We start from the raw sequence: 27,804 nt of genomic DNA, 5'->3' as shown, positions 1-27,804 counted from the left end.
AACACTTTTTCAGCGCGTGTGCCGTCCAGGCCGTCAGTGATGCCCAGTGTGTGGTGTTTGGGGTTATGCGGCACTTCCCACCCCAAGACCTCCGTCAGATCAGTTTCAATGCCACGCCAATACCCCTCCAGTTCCGGGCATGACCACACCATATGGATGAAGTCGGCCGGGTCAAAGCTACAACGAGGGCAAGCTGCGTCAGTGGAAAGGCCCGCACGGCGCAGGCGCGCTGGTGTGAGGTAGGCCGTGTGAAGATAATAGATTTGAATAAGCCTCAGCTTGGCGGAGGCCGTCACCAGCCTGGGAGCCATAAGGGCGTCCCGCCAATCGATCTTGTCCAGGGGACCCACCCATTCCTCCCACCGCTCCTTCAGACCTTCCTGGAGCACGGGGGCATTGTTAATAAGAGAACGATATATTCTGGATATACCTCCCCTCCCTAGGTTACCCATCAGAACCTGAGCCTCCGGGGGGCTATGATCCGGCAGCCGGATGTCCAGCGGGGTGTATGCCCGTATAGCGTGTCGCAATTGAAGGTACCTATAGAATTGGGACGGGTGGAGAGAAAAGCGCGCCTGCAGTTCCGAGTACGAGCACATGCGTCCCCCCCCGCCATACGTCCCCCAGCTGGGAGATGCCGAGAAAAATCCCATGGCCTAAAACCCTCCAGCCCCGCAACCATGTCCCATGCCAGAGGGGGGTGGCGCGCGTCAAATCCCGGTCCACCTGGTGTGGCGGAGCGCCGCCCGCCAAGCCAGGAAAATCGCCTTGGTGATGTCGGGGCAGGAGGCGGGAATAGGGGCGCCGTACATGCGGTCCTGAATACTGGAAAAACCCAGGGCCTCCAATTCCACCCTGTAAGCCGGGTCAGACCATCCTCCCCCAAACCAGTCATGAATGACCAGAAGCCGGGTGGCCAGGTAATAAAGGTAGAGGTTGGTCATGCCAAGCCGCCCGTCAAAGGTGGGGAGGCGGCAGATCGACAGGGCCAGCCGTGGCCTTCCACCACCCCAGAGGAATCTGGTGGCCATCCCGTCCAACTCGCGAAACCATGACCTTGGAAAGGACACCGGAGTGTTCTGCAGTACATACAGAAACCGGGGGAGAATCATCATTTTGTAGAGCGCCACTCTCCCCAACGGGTTTAGCGGGAGCGAGTGCCACCGTATGAGGTCCGCTTTGGCTTTCTTGACTAAGGGGGCCACGTTGAGTGCCCAGCTCAATTCCGGGAGGAGGGAGACCCAGATGCCCAGGTATTTGAAAGACAGCCGGCGGAGGGGAATCGTGGTCTGCCAATCAAAGCATTCCCGGGAGGGGTGAAGAGGCACGAGGACGGACTTGTGTGAGTTTAGGTGGAGGTCAGAGGCGCGGGCAAAGCGGCCCAAGATGTGGAGAGCCCGAGGGCCCGAGCGCGCCGGGTCACCAAGGTACAGCAGAACGTCGTCCGCATAAAGGGCGATCCTGTCTGCCTCAAGGCCCGGCCACTCCCATCCCCGAATGAGAGGGTCCGCTCTGATCAGGGCAGCAAGGGGCTCCATTGCAAGCGCAAAGAGGAGGGGTGAGAGCGTGCACCCCTGCCGCGTGCCCCGGCCGATCCGGAACGCTCTCGACAGCGCCCCATTAACCAGCACTCTGGCGCGAGGGTGCGCATACAGAACCCGCACCATCCCGACAAACTTGGGACCGAAACCCATGTGGGTCAGGACGTCGAACAGGTAGGGCCACCCCACCGAATCGAAGGCTTTCTCGAAGTCGGCAAGCAGGAGAGTGAGGTAGGGAGATATGCGATGGCGGTGTGCCAGTGCCACATGAAGGCGGCGGAGGCAGTGGCGAGTGCCCCGGTCCGGCATGAAGCCGCACTGGTCCGGGTGCACCAGGCACGACAGGAGGGGCCGGAGCCGCTGGGCCAGGACCGCAGCGTACAGCTTGATATCGGTGTTGATCAGAGAGATCGGCCGGTAGGCCGACCTGTCACTGGGCGGCGGAGTGGACTTGGGCAGAACCACAATCGTGGCTATGTCGGCCTCCGGGGGGAAGGAGCCTCTTTCAACCGCTTCCGCATACAGGGCACCCAGCCGTGGGACCAAATGATCCTTGTAGGTGGCATAAAACTCCTGCGGGAACCCGTCCGGACCCGGGGTCTTCCCGGCGGACGTGCGCCCTATCGCGTCCCCGATCTGCTCGGGAGAGATGGGCACCTCCAGGCTCTCCCAATCACTCGGCCTCAGCCGGGGAAGGCTTAAATCACCAGCGGCGAGCAGTGAAGCCAGGTACAGATCCGATGCCCGGGCCCGGTAGAGTTGTGAATAGTACTGAGCGAAAGCGTCCGCTATAGCCACGGACGAAGACTGAAGCGTGCCACCCGAATCGGTCACCGCCGGGATGATGCGTGATGCCCTGGGGTAAGTGGCCAAACGGTGCAGGAGCGCCCCATTTTTGTCACCCCATCCGTATACCCTCGCCACCGAGGATTGCCAAAGAAGCTTGGCCGCGTCAAGCGACTGCTGACGAATCTCCTCACGTAGGAGCCGCAGCTGCCGGGTCTCGGCCGGATCGCCAGAGTCAGAAACGGATTGCTCCAGGCGCAGCGCCTGAGCCTCGCAAGCCGTGAGCTGCTGCAGCTGCGCCTGGCGATGTTTCACCACCTGTGACTTGGCAACCCCCCTAACCGTGGCCTTACATGCCTCCCAAAGGGTGCCCGCCGAGGAGACCGATCCGTCGTTGTCGCCAAAGTAGAGTGTCATCGCGGACCCCACTTCCCTACGGAGCGTCTTGTCCTGCAGGAACCATCCATTAAAGCGCCACATTTGGCGAGCCCCGTGAGGCGGGGGGCCCAAACCCAGAAGAAGCGGAGAATGGTCGGATATCCCCCTGGGGAGGATACGGACGTCCTGGATACCCAGACAATCGGCCGGGGGGACAAAGATCGCGTCGATGCGTGCCTGAGTGTGGTGGGCGGCCGAGGTGTGTGTATATTGCCGCGTGTGTGGGTGCCAGAGTCGCCACGCGTCGCATAGGCCCTGTGCCTCCGCCCAACCGGCCAGCTGCTTCGCCCGTGCCGCGCGGGAGTCCGAGACCGGACCCGAGGAGTCAAGGTGTGGGGCCGAGACGGCGTTAAAATCCCCTCCAAGAACAATAGTGCCAGGCGGAAAAGTCGCCAGCCAGGACGCGGTCAGAGATAAGGCCGGAGACAGCCCCGTGGGCGGCACATAGAGTGACAAGAGGCTGAGCGGCCGGCCCTCTAGCGTGCCGCTAACCGCAACCCCCCTCCCCTGGGAGTCATGGACCACCCGGGCCAACACAAAAGGGAAGGAATGGCGCAGGAGGACCGCAACCCCCCCCCCGCGAGAACCCGGAGTGCCACACCCGATCATACCCGAAGCGCGCCAGAAAGGGACAGTTCTCGCCGAGGAGGTGGGTTTCTTGAAGCAGGAGCACATCTGCACCCGCGCGCTGGGCGTATTTAAGGACGGCAGTGCGCTTAAGCCGGTCCAGCAGGCCATTCACGTTCCAGGACAGGATGCGCACCTGGGCTTTGGGAGCTAAATCAGCCATGGCAGCAGTGGGTATGGAGCGCGCCGGGGAGGAGGCAGGCAGAGAGCGCCGGGAGGACACCCCTGGACCCGGGTGCCAGCGGAAGGGGGCACGGAGCGCACAGGCCCCGGAGGGACCACGGATCTCTCACCGGGGGAAGCCAGCGGACGGTGGCGGAAGGTGAGCGGCAGTGGAGCGCACAGGTGGATCTGAATGAAGGGACACGACGCCACGCGCCGCGCAGCGCTGTGTGAAAGGCTCAGTAAATAACAATCCCAACCCAAAGAAAACAGTCTCACAAGGAGAAACATCAAACAAGTACCAAACCCCAACCCCCCACCCTACACTTCGAAACCAGAAGCATCTGTCGCCCGAACCAAACCAACAGTCACAAGACCCCAAGCTCAGGCGCTCGGGTATAAAGAGCGTGGTGGACCCCTCCTGAAGTACGGATTACAATGTCCTGACCTGGGCTGGCACTGGGGAGCGCAAGATTGTGGAGCCCCCCACCCCCGCCCTCGGGCAAGGACGTCACCTTCCCCGCGAATACAAGAGACAAGGAGAAAGTCATATAGCGGGACTGCGGGAAAGGTCCGATGAGTCAATGTGCGTGTTGAGGGGGGTCGGAGACCCATCCGGCCCAGGCGACGCTCGGCGCCGGGACCCCCCGGCCGCCCGGGAGGAGGCTTCAGATGAGGCGGAGGAGTCTCTCACTGGTCTGCCAGAAGCGCTCGCAGACCGGGCCTTGATGACCGCTGCACCTCGCCGCTGCCGGGAGCGCGTGCGCTTCCCGCGCCGCGGCCGCTGGGACCCAGCCACGACGGGGCCTCTGGGCCCAGCAGCGGACGGCCCCCCGCCCGGCTATCGCAGAGGCCGCTCCTTGGTAAGCCATGTCCAGGCCGCCCTGGGGGTGTCGAAGAATAGCGTCGTACCCTGGAAGACAAGGCGGAGGCGGGCCGGGTACTGAAGCTGGTACTGAAGGCCCAGGGAGCGCAGCTTTTGCTTCACCTCCGTGTAGGAACGGTGCTGCTCCTGCACCTCCCGGTTGTAGTCCGGGAAGATCATAATGGTGTGGTTGTTGTAAGTCAGTGGGCCACTCACCCGTGCCTCCCGCAGAATGGCATCTCTGTCCCTGAAGTTAAGGATCCGAAGAATAAAGGGGCGTGGGGGGGCCCCTACCGGAGGCTTGGACACCAGCGACCGGTGCGCCCTCTCCACCACGAACCAAGTTGACAAGCTGTCTGCTGGCATCCAGGATTTAAACCAGGCCTCCAGGAAGTCGTCGGCCCGGCCCGACTCAACCCCCTCCGGAAAGCCCACCAAGCGAAGGTTGTTGCGGCGGGCGCGATTTTCGGCATCCTCCGCCCGCCTATGCAGTTCCTTGGAGTGGGTCGTGAGCTCCCGGACCTGGTCTTGTAATTGGTGAATGTCATCCTCCGCCGTGGAGATCCGCGATTCTGCTTCCGTGATGCGGGCCGTGGCGTTGCGGAGATCCTGCCGCAGAAGCGCAACATCTATCTTCACCTCCCCAACCATCCCTTCCAAAGAGGTGCGAGATGCATCAATAGCATGTAGGATGGTGGCCAAGTCCTTGTTTGGGGCGGGCGCCTCCCCCCCCCCGCCGGCACCCGGGGGGTCTGGGGTCGCAAAGCGGTCAATCTTCGTCTGGTGGGACGCCGCCGGTGGCTTAGGGCCTTTTTCCTTGCCCATGGCGGGTCCACACGTCTCACCCTCCGGATCTGGGGCCGGGCCAGCACCGCCCCGCCACTGGTCCTGCGCCACTGGCAACTCCCAGAAGCGGCCCCCAGGCAAGCCGCGACACTCTGGCCGCACCAACGCTGTCCACGGCCTCAATCCGTAGGGTCAATCCAGCAGCGTGGAGCACCGCCACTGCCCCAGCTCAGGGCCAACAGCCAGACCCCTCCCGGGACGCAGAGGTCGTAAAGCGCCCCCCTCCAGCCCTGACACAGCTCCGTGGGCAACCTCGCCGGGTAAGGAGGATGAGGGGCAATGGGCAGGGGGTGGCCCCTTCGTCAATAGCCCTTAAACAGGTGGCGCCGGGCAGGGACAGTCCAGCGGCGTGCCCCCTTCAGGTCGCCGCCGTGGGTGCAAGGGCGCGAGACCGCTCCACGCGCGGAGGCCCACCACAAGACCCGGGGGGACCGCGCCCCCGCGGGAGTCACCCCACCAGCAGCAGATCCTCACCAGGCGTGCAGAGCAGGAGGGCGGGAAGGGCAGAAGGAGGCAGTCTCCCGGAGGACGCACCGGTCCACAATTCAAATCGCAACGAGGCAGCGGGTGGCGGCAACTGCGTAGCCGGGCCCAGTCCCACGAGTGAGCTCCCACCGCCCGGGCCGATTCGCCCGCCGATCAGGGCCTCGCAGCCGGAGGTGGTCCGGGGAGGCGCTTAGGATCCACCGCCCCCCCCCCCCGACTCACCCGCAGTGCGCCACGGGCCGAGGTTCCTCTCCGCGAGCTCCTCCCGCCACCGGTCAACCGCCAGCAGTCACCGGCCTGCACCCCTCGTGTGATGCCGCGGGCGCTCGTAGCAGGCGCCGCCGGCCGAAGAACCGGCCGAGTGCGCGCCTCATCAACGGTGCCGCTCTCAGGCGGCAGAGCTCAGTCCCCACGGCTCCAAATCAGCCCAAAGTTGCAGCGAGGGTAGGGCTACGGCTCCTTGTCAGGTGGCATGAAGCGGAGTGCGCCCAGGACAGCGGCAACTGAGTCAGGACGGATGCGAGGGGTCAGGCATCCCGGAGCTTTACCTCGGCGCGGCCATCTTGAATTTCTACGTTTTAAAATTTTTTATTTCCTAACTATAACATCCTTGTAACCTTTGGATTTTTTTCAGTGAATTTCTACATTTTTAAAAATTCTATTTCAAAACTATAAAGCTTCTGTAACATGTGGTTTTCTAAGTGAATTTGTTAGGTTTTTTTATAATTGTATTTCCTAACTGTAACCACTAACCTTTGACACGGAGTGTGTGAGCAAGTGCATGAGTGTCTCAGTGGGTGTATGAGAAGTGGGGCTGTAAATGGGTATGAGTTTCTGAGTGGGTGTTTGAGTCTCTGAGAGGGTCTGTGAGTAGGTGTGTGGGTCTCTGAATAGATCAGTGAGAGCATGAGTGTCTGACTGTGTCTGTGATTGGATGTACATATCTGAGTTGGTCTTTGAGCGGGTGCATGAGTGAATGGATCTATAAGTGGCTGTGAGAGTGTCTGAGTTCTGTGAGTCAGACCCTCCAGCATTTCGCAATTTTGCGTTTCGTGAAATAATTGCAAAATCAGTAAAGGAGCACAATGAACGCAATATTTACTATTTTGGCCGCAAAAAAAAATGGTTACCTGGAAGACATAAAAAAATGGTGACCTCTTATTAGCTGTACGTGCACATGTCACTACGTGCTGCTATACAGCCGTAATTGCTGCTTCTTCCTGCCGCATTACAGTTTTCCTTCTAACTGGGTGACTGTGCCATTTTGCTCAGGCAATATGCACACATGGGTGACTACACCCTCGGATCCACACAAAGGCAGTCCAGGCCCCTTCATGACAGGAGTGTGCCCTGGAGAGCCTGCACCGTTGCAGGTGCGTCAATTGGTAATGCGTTGCAGTAGTGTAGGCTAACAGGCTGCTCGTCAGGGTATGCGTACTGCGCTGCAAGCAACCCAGTGCCCACGGGATGAGGCTCTTCAGTATTAATTGTGCTGCAAGCTTATCCTCAGAAATGTTGGTTCTGTCATGTTAAAAAGTGCTGCAAGCTTTGAAGTTTGAAAGGCAGCTTGCAATGCTAAAAGCCTGCCCTCTGAAGGGTGTAAAGGTAGCTCTGCAGTGTTGCAAGCCTGCCATCAGAAAGCTGGAAGGGTGGACACTAGAGGCGTCCAAAGTGAGCTCACTGAAAAGGGAATGACAGTAAGTGAAGGGAGCGAAAGAAAGGGAAGAGAGAAACGAGAGAGAGGAAAGACACACAGTGGGCCTCAGAGTGTTATGGTGCTCCATTTGGTAAATTCACAAAAAACTCTTTTTGGGAAGGGGACACGAATTAAAGGAGTTTCAGAAAGTCAACTGTACTAAAACTCTGCAAAATATCCAGTGCCCTTTTTAGTCTAAGAGATATTTATTCAGATTCAATGACAATAAGTGCATGCAAAGTAATGAACCCCTCAGATCTTGATTCTGTCTTTGTGGGGGACTCCACTGCCTGGGGAGTGGGGTTGCTAGCAGAGGGGTTGTGGTGGGAATAGTCTCATATTTGGGCTCTAGAAAGCACACAGCCCCTATAAGTCACATGGAGGTGGGAAGCTGCATTGTGAAACGGCTTGCACCCACCCACCCACCCCCATGCCACTGATCTCCTTAGAGCAATATTTTTTGTGCTTATATAAGCAGTGGCAATGCACCTCCACCCACTACGATCCTGCGTCCTAGGGCACCTGAGGCACCAGAGGAAGAGGTGTCATGCCTGATGGGTCCAGGAGGCAGCGGTGCCCCGGCAGGGTTGCATACATGTGCGCTAAAATATCCCAGGGAGAAATACGGCACCCTCCACTGAGATTAGGATTGGAGCTGTGGTTTCCGTAGACCTTCACACACTTGAAGCATTCCTATTTCAGAGTGGAATACTCTGCTAATATCGTTTCTATTGTTTTAAGGGTGAAAAGGAATGGTTAAAAGTCAAATAAAGTGCCATAATAACGCCGCAAAATTTCAACTTCTGTGCTGCAGATTTGCAAATCTATGCTGCAATATCCTGGGGTGGTCTGGTGAGTGGGTGCATGGGTGCCTTAGTGGGTTCTGCTCATTTTTTAGGGCTGGGTGGAACTACGCTGAATTCCACTGAGTTACCGAAATACTCCACCAAATTCCATGGAGTTCCGTGTGCAGCAAAGTATTGCTTGGCCACCTCTAATGAAGTCCCCTTGGCTGCTGAGGGTCGTTTGGGACCAAGAACCTCTGGTGTTGCCACCAGTTAGTTCAACACAGCGGGATTGTGGAGACCTCGTTTAATGCCCTGCCCCCTTTCTCAACCACTTTGCAAACACACCTCCTTGCTCACTGCTGGTTGAGAGATGAAGTCCCCTTGGCTGCTGAGGGTTGTTAGGGGCCAAGAAACCCTATTGTTGCACAGAAGTAAGTCCACCACAACGGAATGGCTGAGACCACTTCGGAGGCCCCATCCCTTTCTCAACTACTAAGCAAAGGGGCCTCCTGGCGCCCTTCTGGTTGGGGGATGAAGTCCCCTTGGCTGCTGAGGGTCATTGGGGGCCAAGAACCCATATTGTTGCCACAAGTAAGTCCCCCATAGAGGGATTGCTGAAACCTTGTTGGAGGCCCCACCCTCTTTAGTTTGCCGCTTTCTGCTCGTTGCTGACTTTTATTCTGGCTCTTTCTGCTCCCGTCTGACCTTTATTTTGCCTCTTTCTATTAGTTTCTCACCTTTATTTTGCCTCTTTCTTCTTGTCTCTGACCTTTGTTTTGCCTCTTTCGGCTCGTTTCAGACCTTTATTTTGCCTCTTTCTGCTCATTTCTGAGCTTTGTTTTGCCTCATTCTGCTCATTTCTGACATTTATTCTGCATCTTTCTCCTCGTTTCTGACCTTTATTTTACCTCTTTCTCCTCTTTTCCTAATCAAACCGTGGGAGGAGCCTCAAGGCCCCTGTGATCCCGGCCGACTTCCCGCCTCGGGCGGGAGCTGTCATTGCTCTTGCACACAGATAGCTGCTGGAAATGCAGCTCCCTACGTGCAGGAGCAATGTTTTCATCTGTTTCTCTGCACACATATTTGCGTGCAGGGAAACAGATGAGAACTCCGCTTTCTGCAAGCAGGAGCTGTTTGACAGCTCCTGCTTGCAGAAAGTGGAGTTATGTTTGCTTTTGCTTGAGGGGAGCTGTCTGCTCCCACCAAGTAAAGGGAAACAGCTACCTACCGAGAGTGGGCACCTCAGGAGGTAGCAGGAGCTGGCCCTGAGGGCTCCATGACTGAATGAGGGGGCAGGGGGTTTACGCTGCCCTCCTCTATGTAGTACTTTGCCCCGGAGAGGTAGTGGTCCCCGGGGCTGCGGCGTGGGACGTGTGCCCCCTGCATTAGTATTCAGCATGATTTGTCCCAGGGAGGTCACTGACACTTGAGGTTTCAGGTGGGCCCATAGGGCCCTCCCGCATACATATTTTTAAGTGCCCCAGGGAGGTGGAAGTCCCCGGGGCTGCAGGATGGGGGTGCGGGCCCACCCACCCCCACATTTATTTATAGAGTTTTGCCCTGGGGAGGTGGCGGTCCCTTGGGCTGTCATAAGCCCTAACGGGGGGGGCCTCGTGCACCCCCCCTCCTTGCCTCTCATGCCCCTGTGACCTGGCCCACCGGGGGCTTAACATTACAGAAGCACCTTTTTGATCTGTGATTGGCATTAAGAGGCAGAGTCGTATTGACTATAAAATGAAAGAGTCCCACTGAACCATTCTTATTTATTTTCTGCTAGTCAGCCATTGCATGGTGAACACGTGGCTAATTTTTGGCAGAATCCTCGATAGTGCCACCCTGTAAAAAAGCCCTTCAGACATTAAAATGAAAACTCAACACTGACTGTACTTTAAAGCAAATGCCTTTTTGATAAAGCCTATATCGTCTGGGAAGAACTTTGACTTTGCACGCTCCCCCGTTCTTCTAGACACATTTATTCACTTAGGGCCACATGCATCAAGCCAAGGATTAGCGATTCGTTAATTGCGAGTCTTCAGGAATCGCTATTAAGGAATTGCAATTCCTTATGCATGTAGGTTTCACTTAAGTATTAGCGATTCCTAAATATTCCTTAATTGCAAAACACAAATTGCGATTCGCCTAGAGGCCCATAGGAATAAATTGGACAGCCTTCGCAATTTGCGATTATCAAATGGGTAATCTCAAATTGTGCATGCAATTTCAAGGGGGCCAAAAGGCCACCCTGTAGCACCCCCATTCGCAATTTGCGATTACCAAATAGGTAATCTCAAATTGTGCATGTAATTTCAAGGGAGCCAAAAGGACACCTTGAAGCACCCCCAACAAAGGTAAATGTGAACATGTTGTATCACACACATGCCCTGAGGGCATGTGTATACACCACATTCCACTTTGAAAATTTTATTTTTGTGCATTTTTCAAAGGAGTTGCAAATTAACATGAACTTTGAGTTGATGGTAATTTGCGATTCCAAATTGCGAAAACGCAATTTGCGAATGCATAATGCATCGCAATTAGGGAATCCTGCATTCACAAAATAGGTAGTTGCAAAAATTGCGATTGCCTGTTTTGAGAATGCCTTTGGGCTTGATGCATCGCATTGGGTCGTTTGTGACCGGTAAAATGCTTGATGCATGTGTCCCTTAGTCCATTCTGGTGCAGTGCACTTGCAAGCACAAAGAAGCATTTAAAGGGGGGGGGGGGAGCTTGCACTGATGAAGATGTCCCAAACCCTCTCCTGGCACTAAGTTCCATTATATCTAAAATATGGGTTCACAAGGGTATTGAACTATCTGTCGAAGTCTAGTCCGTAAGCCTCCCCTGTCTGCTTGCTTCCACACCAGAGGTGCCCCCACCATCGGGTGGATCGGTGACAAGTCTGCATTATAACCACACACACATTTAAGAATAACCAGTGACTTTTAAGATTGTTTTATGCGGATATCTAGAAAATATTCATGGATACAGCCCTTCGGTGCCTGCAGATAATAAGGATCTTCTGAACCATTTTACCCTGCTCTAGCACTTTATACCATCATTTTGTAACATGTTATATCATATGCTGTGCTTCACCTAAGCTCATCCTTTATCATTTTGCATCACCGTAACTCATTATTTAGTAGTTTCACTCTCTGATTCATGCTTTCTTATCTCTAGGTTACCACGTGGGAAAACCTGTTCTCGCTCTTGCAAATGCATCTGCTAGCATTGGCACCCTTAATCTTTGGACAACAGGTACTGTGTTTTGAGGGATGAAATAGTTTTTTTTTTTTTTAGTGAGGCAACATAGCCTCCATGTATTCTCAGCAAATGTCATCATGATTGAGTGTAAAGTCCACTAAGTTATTACTTTTTAATGAAAGTTCAAAGTGTATTCTGACTGCACAACTAATTAAAATCATTACACAATTTAGGGAAAAAATACACAACAGTATGAAGAGACTGTACCATACATTATCACATGATCAAAATACATGCATTTACACTAGCAGCGAATAAAGAGCAAAGGCAGGCTAAGGCAAGTATGAATATAAGGGCAAGTGCATATCTGAGCCAGTAGGAAGAAAAGAAAAGGCCCTCGTCCTACATATTCCAAAGTTAAAGTGCAAGAGGTATCAATGCAGATGAACCATGAGGATCAGCAGACCTTTAATAAGGCAGGCAGGCCATACTAATGCTTACTGAAGCAGACTTTTAATCGTATCACGTAATTTAAGTACAAACATTCAATCATTCATTCATGCATACTAACAGCAGATAAAGAACAAGGACAAATAAAAGTGCAAGTGCATATCGTAGTCAATAAAAAGACATGACTCTCGTCCTACCTATACCAAAGTTAAAGTGCAAGATGTATCGATGCCAATTAAGTAATCAGGCCTACAATGAAGAAAGCCATGCCAATGCTTATTGAAGCAGACATTGCATTTTTAAACTTTACTTTCAAGGTGTAACCATTTTAAGTATTGATAGCCATGAACCTAATGAATCTTGCTGTCAGTTGACACAAGTCACCTTACAAACATTCTGCTACAGCTGTATTACCAGCCCTGATATTAAATTGTATGAAAATTGGAAAAAGATAATGTCTAGATGAGTGTAAGGAGGGGCATAAACATGGGACATGTATAAGTGATTCCTGGTTAAGACCACAGCCCCTGCAAGATGCATCAGAGGGGCCTGTCAGGCGACCATAGTTGTACTTTTTTAGAAAAATTAAGCTGAATCTCAAGCACTTTAGGTGTAACTAATATGTAGACTGGAGGAGTGATTGGTTGATATATAACAGTTTGCAGGGCAGCATACATCTTAGTACTAATAAGACCTAAGTCCTCGTGAGCTTATAAAAGACTTGCTTGCTTTATCTGTAACTCTGAAATACTTTTCAGAGGCAGTGCAAACTTCAAGAGGTCTCCAGCAGTGAGTAGGTCAGTAGCTTCTTGGACAAGCTTCTGAATATCTGATTTCGGGTCCTGTATAGTGTCCCACAAGTCTTTTTTTTTTTTTTCTTTTTTTTTTTTGATAATCAATTTTTATTGTAATTTTAAAACACAAATTCATAGTGGCATCACAATCAGACAGAATATCATACAGTGCATGCATGTGTACAGCGTCAAAGATCGGTGAATCAAATAGCTGGGTAAATTCATACAAAGGGTTGACCCAGAAGACAAACCCACTCAAGAGCTCAGGTTGAACACTTGCCCCATATCTTTTGAAAAAGTTCAGGGCAGCCCCGGGCTTCGAAGAGGAACTCCTCACCAGTCCACCCCTCGCCTCCACCTCCGTACAGTGGGGGGCTTAGCCTGGGACCACAGCACCGCAATGTCTCGCTTTGCCACTGCCACCGTTGTCCCCAGGAAACGCTTGTCGGCCCGAGAGCCGTCCAGGCCATCAAACACCCCTAAAATCAGGCGCAGGGGATTGTGGCTAACGCTCCACCCCAGGGTCTGTGAGAGCTCTAATTCCACACCCGCCAAGAAGGAAGCGAGGGTAGGGCACTGCCACACCATATGATAAAAATCCGCAGGGGCATGGTCCCAACGCCCGCAGGCCGGGGAAGGGCATAGTTGGGCTTTGTATAGGTGCTCCGGGTGAGATAAGCCCCGTGCAAGTAATAAAGTTGGACTAAGCGCAGTTTCGACGAGGTCGTCAGGGTCTTTGGGGGCCATAAGGGCGTCCCTCCAATCCGCCTTCTCCAAGGGGCCCAACCAACCCTACCAAAGGGCTCGCAGCGCGTCCAAGTTCGCAGGGGTGTTGTTCACCAGGGAACGGTATATGCCCAGATTCCCCATCACCACCTGGGCCTCCAGGGGACTAAACTCGGGAAGGAAGGAGGGGGAGGGAAGGTGCACCCCCAGAGGGTGCCTAAGTTGCAGGTATTTGTAGAACTGGGAGGGGTGGAGAGAATAGCGCTGTTGCAGGTCTAGTAAGGTTCTGATATGGTCCCCCACCCAAACATCCCCTAGAAGCGAGATCCCTATGCAGTCTCATCGGTGAAAATCCCGGAGGGATGAGGTCTCTTGTAGCCATGTGCCCTGCCACATGGGGGTCTGCCTAGTAAGCGTCCGATTCCCACATCGTGTGGCGCAAGGCGGTGCGCCAAGCCAGGAGGACCGACCGACCGAGTGATGAGGGCAGTTCGCGCGACATGGAGGACCCATACAAGTAGGCCTGGAGTTGCGGAAAGTCCATCGTTTGAAGTTCCACTTGATACGCCGGGTCGGACCAGCCGCCCGTGAACCAGTCGTGAACCACAATACGTTTTGTGGCAAGGTAGTAGAGATGAAGGTTACTGACTCCCATACCTCCGTCATAAGGAGGTATTCGGCAGTGTGCCAAGGACATCCGTGACCTCACCCCTCCACAAAAAGCGGGTGAGAACACCGTCAAACTCTCGAAACCAGGCCGCCGGTACGTGAAAGGAGATGTTCTGCAGAATGTACAAGAAACGGGGGAGGACCATCATCTTGAAAAGGGAACTTCTGCCTAGGGGGTTAAGGGGAAGAGCCTGCCATTTCTTCAGGCCTGCCCTGGCCTTGATGATTAGAGGTGTGATGTTCAGGGTCCACTCAAGCTCGGGAAGCAGGGCAACCCAAATCCCCAGGTATTTGAAGGATTGCCTGCGTAAGGGGATGGTTGTCTGCCAATCGAAACAGGCACGGGATGGGTGGAGGAGAAACCAGAGTTGACTTGGCCGGGTTCAGCCGAAGGCCTGAGGTTTGTTCAAAGGCGGTGAGTACCTCCAAACAGCGCGGGCCAGAGGTTTCGGGGTCCACCAGAAAAAGGAGGACATCGTCCGCGTATAGGGCGATCTTGTCCACCCGCAATGGGTCCCACGCCCAGCCCCGGATGTTGGGGTCTTGACGGATAAGGAAGGCCAGGGGTCCCATCGCCAGCGCGAATAGGAGGGGCGAGAGCGGACAACCCTGGTGAGTGCCCCTTCGGATAGGAAAGGCCTCCGATAGTACCCCGTTGACCAGGACCCTCGCTTTAGGGCAAGAGTAGAGCACCTGGCAGAGGCGCCGGAAAGGCAAGCCGAACCCCATCACCTCCATCACCTCATCCAAGTAGGTCCAATCGACCATATCGAAGGCTTTCTCAAAATCGATCAAGAGTAGAGCCAAATATGGAGGGAGATGATGTCGGTGCGCAAGCGCCAGGTGGAGGCAGCGAATACAGTGCCGCGTACCCCGGGCAGGCATGAAGCCGCATTGATCCAAATGGACCAACTCGCGTAAGAAGGGACGGAGGTGCTGGGCTAAGACAGTAGCGAAGATTTTCACCTCGGTGTTAATGAGGGAAATAGGGCGATAGTCTGCGCAGTTGACGGAAGGGGGCTGTGTTTTCGGAAGCACCACGATAGCGGCCACGTCTGTTTCAGGGGGAAAGGATCCTTTGTCCACCACGTGGCGAAATAGTTCTACCTGGTGTGGGGTCAGCGACTCACGAAAAGTCGCATAGAATTCTTGCGGGTACCCGGCGTCTTACCGGAGTCTAGGTGGGATATGGCTTCATGGACTTCAGACGGAGTAATTGGGAGATCCATAGTCTCCGAGATCGTTAGGGGCCGGCGCTGCAGGTGGGTCCCGGTCTCCGCCAGCAGCATAGCCAGCGAGGCATCGGGGGGCGGGATGTGAAGAGAGTGGCATAGTACGTTGCGAAGGCTTGGGCAATAGCTCGTGAGGTGCAGTGGTGGGTCCCATTTCCATCGCGGACCTCAGGAATAATGTGGGCGGGTTTTGGGTAAGACATGAGGTTGTGGAGAAGTTTGCCGTTTTTATCTCTCCATCCATATATCTGAGCCACTGAAGAGCGCCATAGCATTTTGGCGGCCTCCAGAGAGACCTGGCAGATCTCCTCCTGTAGCAACGCAAGCTGCCGTGCGGACTCTTCACCCCCGGTCAACCCCTGAGCCGACTCCAGCTGGGCAGCCTGGGCCTCCAACTCTGCAAGGCGGGCGACCTGAGCCCTGCGCTTCGCGTGAACCAAGACCCTAGCCACCCCCCTTATGGTGGCCTTACCGGCCTCCCACAGAGTGCCTGGCGATGAGACCGACCCCGTGTTGATCTCAAAGTAGCTCGTCAGTTCCTGGCCAAGCGAGTCAACAAAGTCCACGTCTTGCAAAAAACAGGTTTCATTCCCACAAGTCTTTTTAACGATCCCTGTTCGGTTGATGCAAGTTTTTGGAGCACATGGATAGAAAACACATGTACAGGACATAGTTTTGATGGGCCAGATTACATTCTAGGTGAATCTGTGCTTGTACTGTACCGGCTGGTAGCTTGAATAAGCACCTTTAACACTGACATTGGTCCTGTTCAAGCCAATTTATGATACGGTTTAAATAAACAAATGCTCCATATGCTAATATGGAAATCAATTTGCTTTCGATCACTTTGCGGATTGTAGTCATATCCGGGCCATAAAGATTTTGAAAACAAACTTAAGAGCCTTAGCAAATGTTTCCAGAGCCTCAATATGAGGTGTAGTAAGGCTGCATTCATTGATCCACACGCGTAGATACTTAATGCTTGGTAATTTTTCCGTCTTCTGTGAGTTTATAAACCAAGCTCCCTTTTTGATTTTCTTATTCTCAAAAATTAAGATATCATTTTTCGATGTATTAATGCTGAGCTTGTTTATCTTGCAGTATTCTTCCAGAGATGTTGGGATCTTTGAAGACCAATTGCAGTCTGGTCCAGACGTATTGGCTCATCTGCATATTGTAACCTATACGCACCTTCGTCTCTTGTAATTTCGGATGAAAACTTTTTACCCCATGGACATTCAGATCCACAAGATAGAAGTTGAAGAGTAAAAGAGTCAAAAAGCATCCTTGCTTCAGGCCCTGGTTGGTTTAGAGCTTATCTGAGAAGGCCCATTTGCTGGACATTCGTACCTTGACCCATGTGTTAGTGTGAAGGCTCCTAGTTGCATCCGATATACAAGGAGATATGCCCAATGCGTCCAATTTGGGCCACAACAAGTTTCTATCTTCTTAGTCAAAAGCCGCAGCACAATCGATAAAAGCACTGTAAAGCTGCCAGCCCCTCTTTTTGTCACCTTATTGATAAGTATCAACATACATAGTAGATAAATCTACGTGTCCTGCCCCTTTTGAAATCCGGTCTGTGTGGCGGGAGTTATTTTGTAAAGTTGTGTCCAGGCCTCCAGCTCCTTGTGGAGGCTTTTTGCATAGCATTTCCTCTCTACATCCAGAAGGGCGATGAGTCTGAAGTTTCCCGGCTTATCCTATGCACCCTTCTTGTGTATTGGAACTAAACTGGTACCACGCCAACTCTCTGGCACCGTAGCATTCTGTAAGCAGTTGTTAAACAGGCAAGTCAAATTGGTAGTCCATTTGTTGGTTGCTACCTTGAAGATGCTTGCAGCAAGGTCATTTCATCTGTAATTTGAAAAGAAGGACCACCTACTAAGCTGTACATATCATCAGAATGGCTGAAAAGCCTCCTGGACAGAAGATTGGTCAATGTATAGCATGGAAATGTATGCCGTCCTGTCAGCCATGGAAATGTTAAACAACTCCTCTTGTTTTTGCTTCCCGGTTGCCTTGCAGACCATGAGCCAAAGAGAAATCAATATATTTTGGGATTTTGCTTCTGCATTTTTTTACAGTATCACAACATGCCAGGCTACCTCATGCCACTATAATATTAATACTCCTGTTTCACTCTTTAAGCCACCCTTCTGCTGTTTCAAAGCACTATTCTTAAAAGTTGTTAATAGTACCCATTTTATTATAATAGCTTATTTATAGCAGTGGCTCTCAGGCATGTTAATTCATAAATAATAGAAACCCTTACGTTCAGCCATAAATACAGTCATATTTCCTAAACATCTTTTTAATTTGAAGATTTTTATTCTTTTATATTTCAACTAGCTACATCAGTATTGTATCACATCAACATTGAGTAGAATCAACTATATTGATCTGTAATAAAGTGCTGTAGATTAGTTAATCTCGTAAATCGTGAAGTCATGTGCAGAGCTACAAAGATGTACTTTTTATGAAGAGGTGTGGGGTCAAAAAAGACGGGTAGACAACTTCTTTGGTTGTACAACCTCAAAGGAAATACAATTCAGAAGGATAGAAAGTGAGCTGATCACTTTTTTTAAGCAGAGTCTTTAGTATCATTAGTTGCGAGTCTGAGTGCGCAGGTACATCACGGGCATATGGACATAGCCATTCACAAGTGAAATGTATGTACATCATAGCAACACATAAATCAGTCCATTTTAGGGATTTTTCTGGAGGTGCAAAGTCTTCTTCCTCTTCCAGGGAGACACCTGCTGGAACCATCTTCTTTGAGCTGATTTATTGAGAAAGAGTTCAAGGTGGGGTCAGGTGTATTTGAAGGCTGAGTTGGTATTCAGGTTGATGGCATAAGACATTCCACCACTGCTGTTATGATGGTGGTACTGCTTCCTTCCATTTGCTTGTTATCGTCTGTATAGCAGCGTTAATCCATAAATACGGTCACATTTTAAGAAGATGGTAACAATCCAGTGATTCTCTCAAATCTTTAGCCCTTTACCACCCCTTCAAACTCTTGTCTAATTAGAAGCATTGTTGTTTAATCAACAATATAAATTCCTAGCTTCTGGAAAATATAAAGATATAGTCTGAAAACAAACTTGTTCAAATCAGTAGTAGACATTAATATTATGCGAGAAGCAAACAGGCTAGCTGGCCTGGAACATTCAGAGATGTGGGCAAAAATTCAGCTTCATAACTCTCAAAAGCACCTCATTGGCAAACTTGAAAATATTGAAAATCTTTCAAGAAAATGTAATTGTGTAGCAGAGATAAAGTTAGAAAGGAGGAGCTGTTCAGGTCACAAGATATCAAGTTTGCTTTGTTTGAGGAAGATGATGTGACATAACTGGGAACTCAATCTTATTAGTCAATATATTTATTTTTGTGTCAAACAAGAGCATTTCGTACAGAAATGTTTTATCTCCCAGCGTGATGGTACATGGGATAGAATTACAAACTCAGTGATTACATTTGGAATTCATTGTAAGGAGTAGAGTTGGTGACTGAGACAGATTCTGAAATGTTGCAGCAGATGTGGTCACATATCTAACTTCAGAGACCTGACCAACAGTAAGTAATGTGTGAATGGGCACATTACTTTATCTCCCTTTGGCTTCAACTGTAAATATTCGTAATGTAAAAATATGCAGTGTCTCCAGCACAAGACTTTGTTCTTCGATACCCCGCGGGCGGCCTGGGCCTGGTTGACGGAGGAGCACCCCCTGCAGTGCTCTGGGCGCGGCTCGCCTGTGGGTATGCGGAGGGGACGAGGAAGACCCCGGACATCGAGGACCCGTCGGCGGCACCGCACGTTACCCCGGGAGCGCACAGCGGAGGAGGTGATCACCACGCGCTCTGGGAGAAGGTCACGCCGAGGGTCGAGAGCCTCCTCTGCCTCTTCGGCCGCACATGCCAGTCCCGGGGCAGATGGACGGCGGACCGTGTCGCCCCGGCCCACGGGCCCTGCAACTCAGCCGGTCGAATTGGTGGACTCTTCGGACCTCTCTCGCAGCCCCAACATTTGACTCTCTTTGTTTCCTTTGGGGGGAGGGGGGGCTGGGGATGCCTGGACGGGGATGGGATGCCCCGTTATCAGTGTTGCTCTTAGCCAGGGCAGGTAACTCAGGTCTGAATTCATCGGTCTCAGGGGTCCACTAGCGCTCAAGCCCAAGCGTTTTAGCTTGGTGGTTCTTCCATTTGGTTCGGGCGACAGATGCTTCCGTTTTCGAAGTGTAGGGTGGGGGGGGGGTTGGGGTTGGTTTGGGGTTGTTTCTTCCCCGTTGGGAAGACTTTGTTGGTGGGGGATGACTCCCTCTTAATTGTTGTACTAAGGCATCATGTGCTGTCTGGCTTGCTCTCCTGCCCGATGTCCCGTTGTCCTTCCTCTCTGGGGGCCTGCTCAGCCGCGCCCCTACTGGCCCCCTCTCCTGTCCTAGACCATGGCTGACCCGCCTGTCCCTAGGGCCGCCATGCGCATACTATCCTGGAACGTCAATGGTCTTCTGGACCGTTTTAAACGTATGGCGGTCCTCAAATACGCGCAACGCGCTGAGATCGATGTACTCCTCCTCCAGGAGACTCACCTGTTGGGTAACAACTGCCCCTTCCTTGGCCGCTACGGTTACGACAGGGTATGGCATTCCGGTTTTGTGCGGGGATCCCGAGGGGTGGCCATTTTGCTCCGCAAGTCCTTCCCCTTTGTCCTGTCCCGGGTGCATTTGCACCCCCAAGGTATGGTAGTGGTGGTTTCTGGCAATCTGGAGGGGCGACCCCTTACCCTGATGTCCCTTTATGCGGCGCCATCCCTCTTGCAGTCGGCCCTCTCCCACGCGGCGGGTCTCCTCCCGACACTTCCGGCGGGCTCCCTCATTCTCGGCGGAGATTTCAACGCCGTCTACTCGCCTCCCCTGGACTCGACGGGCCCGGTCTCCCTGTCCCGCGTCGCCCGCGCAAAACAGCTCTCATCCTGGGCCGAAGCGCAGGGCCTCTGCGATGTCTGGCGGATCTGGCACCCACAGGCACGCCAATACACCCACACATCGGCGGCCCATCACTCCCATGCCCGGATCGACCTCATCTTCGTACCATCCACCGACTGCGCGGGGGTGCGAGATGTACGCATTCTTCCGAGGGGCCTTTCGGACCACTCGCCTGTGCTCCTCGCTCTTGGTCCCCCACCCCTCTCTGCCCGTCCGATGTGGCGTCTGAACGCCTGGTTCCTCCACGACAAGGCTTTCCGGAAGGCGGTCGGGGGCGAGATCGCCGACTACTACTCCCATAACGAGGGCTCTGTCACCTCCCCTGCCGTCTTGTGGGAGGCCGGCAAGGCGACTGTCCGGGGCGCCGCTAAGGGGCATCTGCAGCGCCAACGGCGGGCACAATCCCAGAAGCTCGCGGAATGCGAAGCCCAAGCCGTGGAATTAGAGCGCGGTCTGGGGGAGTTGGACGATGCCGCCCGATCTCGTCGCTTGGCCTTCCTGCGGGAGGAGATTCGCCTCCATTCCCTGGAGGCGGCGAAGATTCTATGGCGCTCCTCGGTGGCCCGGGTCTACGGGTGGGGAGACAAAAACGGCACTCTTCTCCACCGGCTGGCGACCTATCCCCGGGCGGGACGGATCATTCCGGCCATCGCGGACCCAGCGGGTGGTACTCACACAGCCTCGGTGGCGATAGCCCAGGCGTTCGCTGACTATTACTCCCAGCTATACCGCCGCAGGCCGTCCACGCTCTCCCTTGAGGAATTGCTGGGGACGACCGCGGCTACACTTACGCGGTTGCAGCCCGAGGTTTCCGAGACCCTTGATTCACCGATCGAGCTGCAAGAGATCGAGGAGGCCATAGGCCGCTTAGCACCTGGGAAGACCCCGGGACCCGACGGGTTCCCCCAGGAGTACTACGCTCACTATCGGGAGACGCTGGCCCCGAGGCTTCGGGACCTGTTTGCAGCCGTGGTGGACACGGGCTCGTTCCGGCCCGAGACGGACACGGCAACCATAGTTGCCCTCCCCAAGACTCAGCCTCCCTCGCGGTCCTGCTCTGACTATCGGCCGATATCCCTTATCAACACCGAACTCAAAATCTATGCTACGGTCCTAGCACAGCGGTTGCGCCCGTCGCTCGCCTCCTTGGTCCATCCGGATCAATGCGGCTTTATGCCGGAGCGGGGGACCAGACACTGCCTGCGGCGCCTGCATCTTGCGATGGCGCACCGCGGCCGCCTTTCTCCCTACCTGGCCCTCCTTCTGGTTGACTTTGAAAAGGCCTTCGATTCCGTGGGATGGGCGTACTTGGCCGACGTCCTGGAACGCATGGGTTTCGGCCCCCGGTTCCGTGCCATGGTAGCGGTCCTATACGCGCACCCGCGGGCCCGGGTGTTGGTCAACGGGGCTCTCTCTCGCCCGTTTCCCATAGGTCGGGGGACGCGCCAGGGTTGTCCGCTCTCGCCCCTCCTTTTTGCGTTGGCCATGGAACCCCTGGCAATGCTGATTCGCGCGGATCCCGTTCTTCGCGGTTGGGAATGGCCAGCTGTGGCCCCCGATAAGATTGCCCTATACGCGGACGATGTCCTCCTCTATCTTTCCGACCCAGCGACCTCGGGGCCCCGGGTCCGCCGGATCCTCCATCGGTTTGGCCAGGCGTCGGGTCTCCATCTGAACCCAAAAAAATCTGTTCTAGTCCCGCTACACCCGTCGCGGGAATGTTTCGACTGGCAATCAGATATTCCCCTCCGGAGACTCTCCTTTAAGTACCTGGGGATCTGGGTCACCCTCCTCCCGGAACTCTGCTGGGCACTCAATGTGGCTCCAGTAGTAAACAAAGCCAGATCAGATATGCTCCGGTGGCAGGCCCTCCCTTTGAATCCGCTAGGGAGAGTCGCCTTATATAAGATGATGATCCTCCCCAAGTTTCTTTACATGCTGCAGAACACTCCATGCCCCTTTCCGCGCCCGTGGTTCCGGGACCTGGATAAGATGGTGACCAAATTCCTTTGGGGCGGTGGTCGACCTCGGCTGGCCTTGGACCGCTGCAGGGTCCCCTCCTACGACGGCGGCCTAAGCATGACCAACCTCTACCTCTACTATCTGGCCACCCAACTACTGGTGGTCCACGATTGGTTCTCAGGGGGCTGGGGCGACCCGGCTTATCGACTCGAGGTGAACTGCCTCGGGTTCCCCTCCATCCAAAACATGCTCTACGGCACAACGATCCCCCTGTCGCTCCCCGGCGTCGTGCGGGCTCCCTTTCTCGCGTGGCGCGCGGCCTTGCGACACACCAGATGGTCGGGGACGTCCACGCAACTCACTCCGCTTTGGCACGGGACGTGGCTGCGGGAGGTGGTGGGACTCACGGGCTTTCGGCAGTGGGATCTTCTCGGTATCTCCTGTCTGGGCGATATATGGCGTGGAAGCCGCATGTGTTCTTTCCAGGAGCTTCGGACCCGCTTCTCGCTGCAGCCTTCTCAATTCTACCGCTACCTTCAATTGCGCCACGCGGTTCGGGCTCACGTCCCTCTAGATTCCAGACTGCCTTCCCATAGTCCGCCTGAGGCCCAGGTGATGTTGGGGTATCTTGGGAGGGGGGGCATATCCCGCATTTATAAATCCCTAATTAACAATACACCGGTGGATTGGAGCGGGCTAAAGCAGCGATGGGAGGCTTGGGTGGGACCCCTGGATGAGGCGGACTGGAGGGACGCCCTTATGGGCCCTCGGTCGCTTACCACCTCCGCGAGGCTGCGGCTTATCCAACTTTATTACCTCCACACTGCCTATTTGACCCCGGCCCGCCTGTATCGTGCGGGACTCCGCGCGGACGCCTCTTGCACTCGCTGCGGGGAGGTTCCGGCAGATTTTTTCCACATGGTGTGGTCTTGCCCTCGTCTGGGGGACTACTGGGCAGCGATCGAGGCCGATCTAGCGGAGGTCCTGGGTTGGGAGGTCCCCCACGAGCCTAGAATGGCCCTGCTGGGCATCATGGACGGGATGGACGGGTCCCGCAATGAGAAGTACTTCCTCACCACTGCCCTTATGGTGGCTAAAAGAGACATAGCGGCGGCGTGGTCACAGCCAGACCCGCCCAGAGTGGCTACCTGGAGTAGAGGGGTGGATTGGTGTGCAGCTCAGGAGCGGTCGCTATACACTGCACGGGGCTGCCCAAAAAAATTTCGCAAGATATGGGGGAAATGGTTGGGGGGCCTGCTTTGAAGGGTGGGTGCGCAGGGGGGGGGGGGACGGGGGATGGGAGGGGGCGGGAGGGTTTTTGCACTTGCCTGTTGATGCTTTCCTGATTGCCGATACTGATGCCTTGTTCACTGCACTGCTGTATATTATTCCTGATATTGTTCTTTATGCCGCAAAACACAATAAAAAGAAGTTTATCAAAAAAATATGCAGTGTCCTTAATTTACTGTTAACATATTGTTTGATTCGAAACGTATCACCCTCACCATCGCTTTAACTGTTTTGCAGTCAGTAATCTAATGTACCACCTTGTTACTGTGTACTGCATTTATGGTAGAAACTAGTCATTCATAAATAAATACAAATTAATAACAGAACTTTCACATGAGCCAATGCTGAAGGATCTGTATGGTTTGAGGAACCGGTGTCTTGGGAAAACTTGAGAAAGATTTTTGAAAGCTACGACAGGGAGGGAGCATTAGATTGCTTTATAGACCAAGATTACACATTTGTAAATGACCCTGTTCTGAGCTGACAGCCGCACATCTTATCAATAGGAAGACGTGGGAGTCTATCTTTGGAGGTTAAAGAGGGTTCTTGTGGAGAAGTTGACAACATTAACAAGTAGAAGGAAATGGAATACTAAGTAAGACACTATTGCCACAAATACAAGCACTGAATGCCAATGAGCTTATCATAGAGTTGGATGTTTAGAAGGGAAGGTGTAGACAGATCTTTCTGATTGAGAGTACTTGGTATCTGGCTGCTGTGGATCTTGTCTGACCTCTTCCTATTTATTTATTGCACCGGATGAATGACTCCAAACACACAGTTGAGTTGAAAAGCACACTGAGGTTCCTGGCAGACTGGGTGGAGTTATTGTATGTATGGGGACACAAATAGGGCCAATATGGTGATGGGGCTGAGGAAGCAGGGAAGTGATTATTACACTTAAGGGTATTAGGCATGATAGAGCGTTAACGTCTGTGCAGAGCTGAAAGAAGTAGTAGACAATTATTTTTGGTATTTGATTGAAGAATACAAGATTGTTGGATGGGATTTTCCTGTGCCTCTATTTTAAATTTGTTATTGTGGTATGAAAAGTACAAAAGGATGGAGAGCACTCTGAGATATTGTCTTTTTGGGTGCTAGAATAATATTTGTCAATTATCCACCAGTGACACTCTAAATTGACAGTTCAAATATCTATTTATCTTGGACTTAATTTGATATATTCTGATTGATAAAGTAAAGTCCACACCAAGCCAGAACTGAATTTACAGACAATTCAGGTCAGGAAAAATATTTTCAGCTTTTGGGCTGGTAAAATATCTTGCTTAGTAGGGGAGTAGTAATTCCTGGCACATGTTTCGTATGTTAGCTTTAACAAACTTTAAGCCAGTCTACCAGCACAGGATATTCATAAATTATGCAAAATAAAGGAAGGAGCTCTGGCATGTTCTGAATACTAGGTAGACTGAGTGTCACCTTCCAGGATTCTTGATTTGGATTCCTTATGATATAGAGTGTTCGATTAAATGGTGGGAATAGTTTTACTGTACAGTGCCAAATAGTGTACCTTATCAGAAAGATATCTGCCTCCAGAAATTGCTTGGGTCACATGAAAAACATTTGAAAAGGAAGAAGAAAAGCTAGGGTAGACTGTTGCTTAATGGTTTAGAAGTGGATGGTGTTAATGTTTTAATGTATTGGCTATTGGTATGAAGCTATTTTATTTTTTCACAATATTATTGGTTTTATTTCAGCATAAAAACGTTTAAAGATTTAAGAGTCTTTTCTTCTCTTCAGCTGGCCAAGGACTCTGCTCCTCTGCTGCTCCCACGCCTATTTTGTTTGGTGAAGACTCAACACGTGGATGCCTATTCAACATCAATTTTAGTGGAAACTGCTCCCAATTAGGGTATGGTGAACTTTGCTTCTCGGTGTTCAGTTCCCATTTGTGATGTATATGATTTGTGTATGTAGCAAATTTCCAAAATTCAATTGCCAAAACTGATATGTTGCCAAAACAACAATTAGAAGCATTCTGTCCGATTTTTGCCTTGAGGGTATGGTGTACTGCGGTTTGTTGCTGTTAAAACGCTTCCTATCTAAGCATGGTTTGTTGTGTAAGATTTTTATTTTTTTATTTTGAATGAATTTTTTAACAAAGTGAAAGAAATACATACAGTGTATTTATGGCCATACAGCACGTTCCAGGCGTTCCAAATCGTATGCAGTATATCGTTGTTTTATGATATAGTCAGGTTTTTTTTTAATGGATATTTCTACCTGTAGATTCTTCACCTGTAGAATAAGCCCAGGCATCAGTCTGCGTTACCGAAGTCATATACTGCATGCTCAACAACATCAGTTCCCTTTTTTATATGCCATTCGACATGCATCTGGAACTCGCCTTTCAGAGTTGTGAGTTTTACTCAAAAGATTTTACTACTACAGTATATCTCCATCCAAACATTCAGGGTTTATTCCCTTTAGCACTGTGAGGGATAGATGATGATTGCAGACCCTCACTCCATTTGTGTCATGTGCCTGTGCTCGAGCCACGACTCGCGCTCTTGTGAATCCTGTCAAAGTATGCACCTGAAGGCAATCAAAGAGCATGAGGTCAAGCTCTTCATGATCTGCATCAGGGATGAAAGACATAGTTGTCAACACTCCAGGCCACGCTCAAGGACTCCTTCCTACTAGTCGGGGGCTAAATGCAAGAAACACAATGCACAAGAAAGCATGGCCCAGGTGCCCTCCGTCTACTACAGGATATTCATCCTCTGAATTTGAGTTGGTTGTTGTGGAGCCTGTTCATCCTACTCCAAGCGGCTCTACACCAGCGACTCCACTGGATCTGGCCCTGGTGCGTCTTCGAACTTCACCAGCTCCACCACTGTTTTTCTTGTGCCCTTTGACAGCGATACCAGAAAATCCAACACCGGACCACACTTTCCTTGAATTCCCAGCTCCATACTCAGACCGGACAGCATTCTTCAATGCCATGTACTCTATTTTCGCCAGAGCATTGGTGCCATCTCGCGCACCTTCAGACACTCTCTAGCTCCAACCCTGGTCGGCTGCATCCAACCTGGACCAACACTGGCCCCTCCGAACTTTGACCTGGCTTTGAGATGAACCACACCACAACCGTCTCTACAGTGGTGGCCCCGCTTCACACTCCTGTGCCGGACACGTCGCCCATCCCCTGAAAAAGTAGCACAAAATAGGCCAAGGAGAGACTCTTTGAGGCACAGAAACTAATTGAGGAAAAAGAGTACAGGAACAAAATCCATGACCTGCTTGGCTCAGATTCGAACCCCTTAAATCTATATCTCTTTGGAGATAACGATGCCTCCAGCTAGAGTTATGAGCTAGCAGAAGGGCATCAGCCCACCCGACTAGAATCCCTACCTCAGAAGTGATATCCTTCCCTAAAGTCATTAAGAAGGCAACTAAGGTGCTGATTCTCCTCACTGAGGTCCTCCTGCCGGCAGATCCTACAGCGGAACCTTTACTGACATTTAAAGATGCCCTCGTGAACACAGTCTTGACCTGGCATATGCCCACTTACGCTCCTACGGTTAGCAGACTGGTGGCACAATGCTATCGTCCTGCTCTGGGAGACCCACCCTTTCTCTCCTCCCACTCTTCACCTGAAAGTCTTGTCATACAGGCATCATGTTCTTCAGGATATTACGCTGCCACATTTCCGACAATTCTTCTGGATAGAGAGTCCAATGCCTAGAGGCCTGGAAGAAAAAGACCTTCTCAATGGAGAGTATGGTGCTAAAGTCCTCGAGTGCCTATTGCCTACTTGTACCCTACAACCATGCTCTGAGAGACATGGCTCGGATGATGGTGCCTCACGGGCCCGAGGACATGAGGGCACAATTCCAGGAAGTAATCCAGGATGTCCGAATGTCTCCTGGCATATAATTAGGTATGGGCTTGAGGCTGCAGACTCCGTGGCTGCAGTCTCCATTCGATGAGTTGCCTGGGTACGCACTTCCAACTTCTCCTACGATAATCAGGCCAACCTCCTGGACCTTCAGTTTGATGGTTCATGCCCTTTTAGTGATGAGGCTGATGCGGTGCTTGAGTAGTTCAAGACAACCATCCTTGGTCTACTACCACCTCCTACAAAGGATTGCCGCTAGTTCAAGTATTTTCGTGGCTTCTCAAGAGGATTTCCTTCTCGCAAACCTCAGACCTACCAACACCACACCTAACATCAGCAATAAAATCCATTGGTCAGACAACACAGGTACAGAGTTGGGGTTAAGGGCCACAGATCCG

The 27,804-nt window shown here is 52.3% G+C and overlaps 1 protein-coding gene across 1 annotated transcript in view; it reads left to right on the top strand.

Annotated features, from left to right (window-relative positions):
* TCTN2 (tectonic family member 2) overlaps window positions 1–27,804 on the top strand; it is a 251,876-nt gene that overhangs the window by 149,920 nt on the left and 74,152 nt on the right. Inside the window, exons 12-13 of the mRNA XM_085636293.1 lie at window positions 11,413–11,490; window positions 25,306–25,417. Coding sequence (XP_085492419.1) covers window positions 11,413–11,490; window positions 25,306–25,417 — 190 coding nt within the window. The remainder of the gene's footprint in view (window positions 1–11,412; window positions 11,491–25,305; window positions 25,418–27,804) is intronic.

Source organism: Triturus cristatus, chromosome 11, assembly GCF_964204655.1.
Source record: "Triturus cristatus chromosome 11, aTriCri1.1, whole genome shotgun sequence".
NCBI lineage: Eukaryota > Metazoa > Chordata > Amphibia > Caudata > Salamandridae > Triturus > Triturus cristatus.
This window is presented reverse-complemented; position numbering and strand designations above follow the sequence as displayed.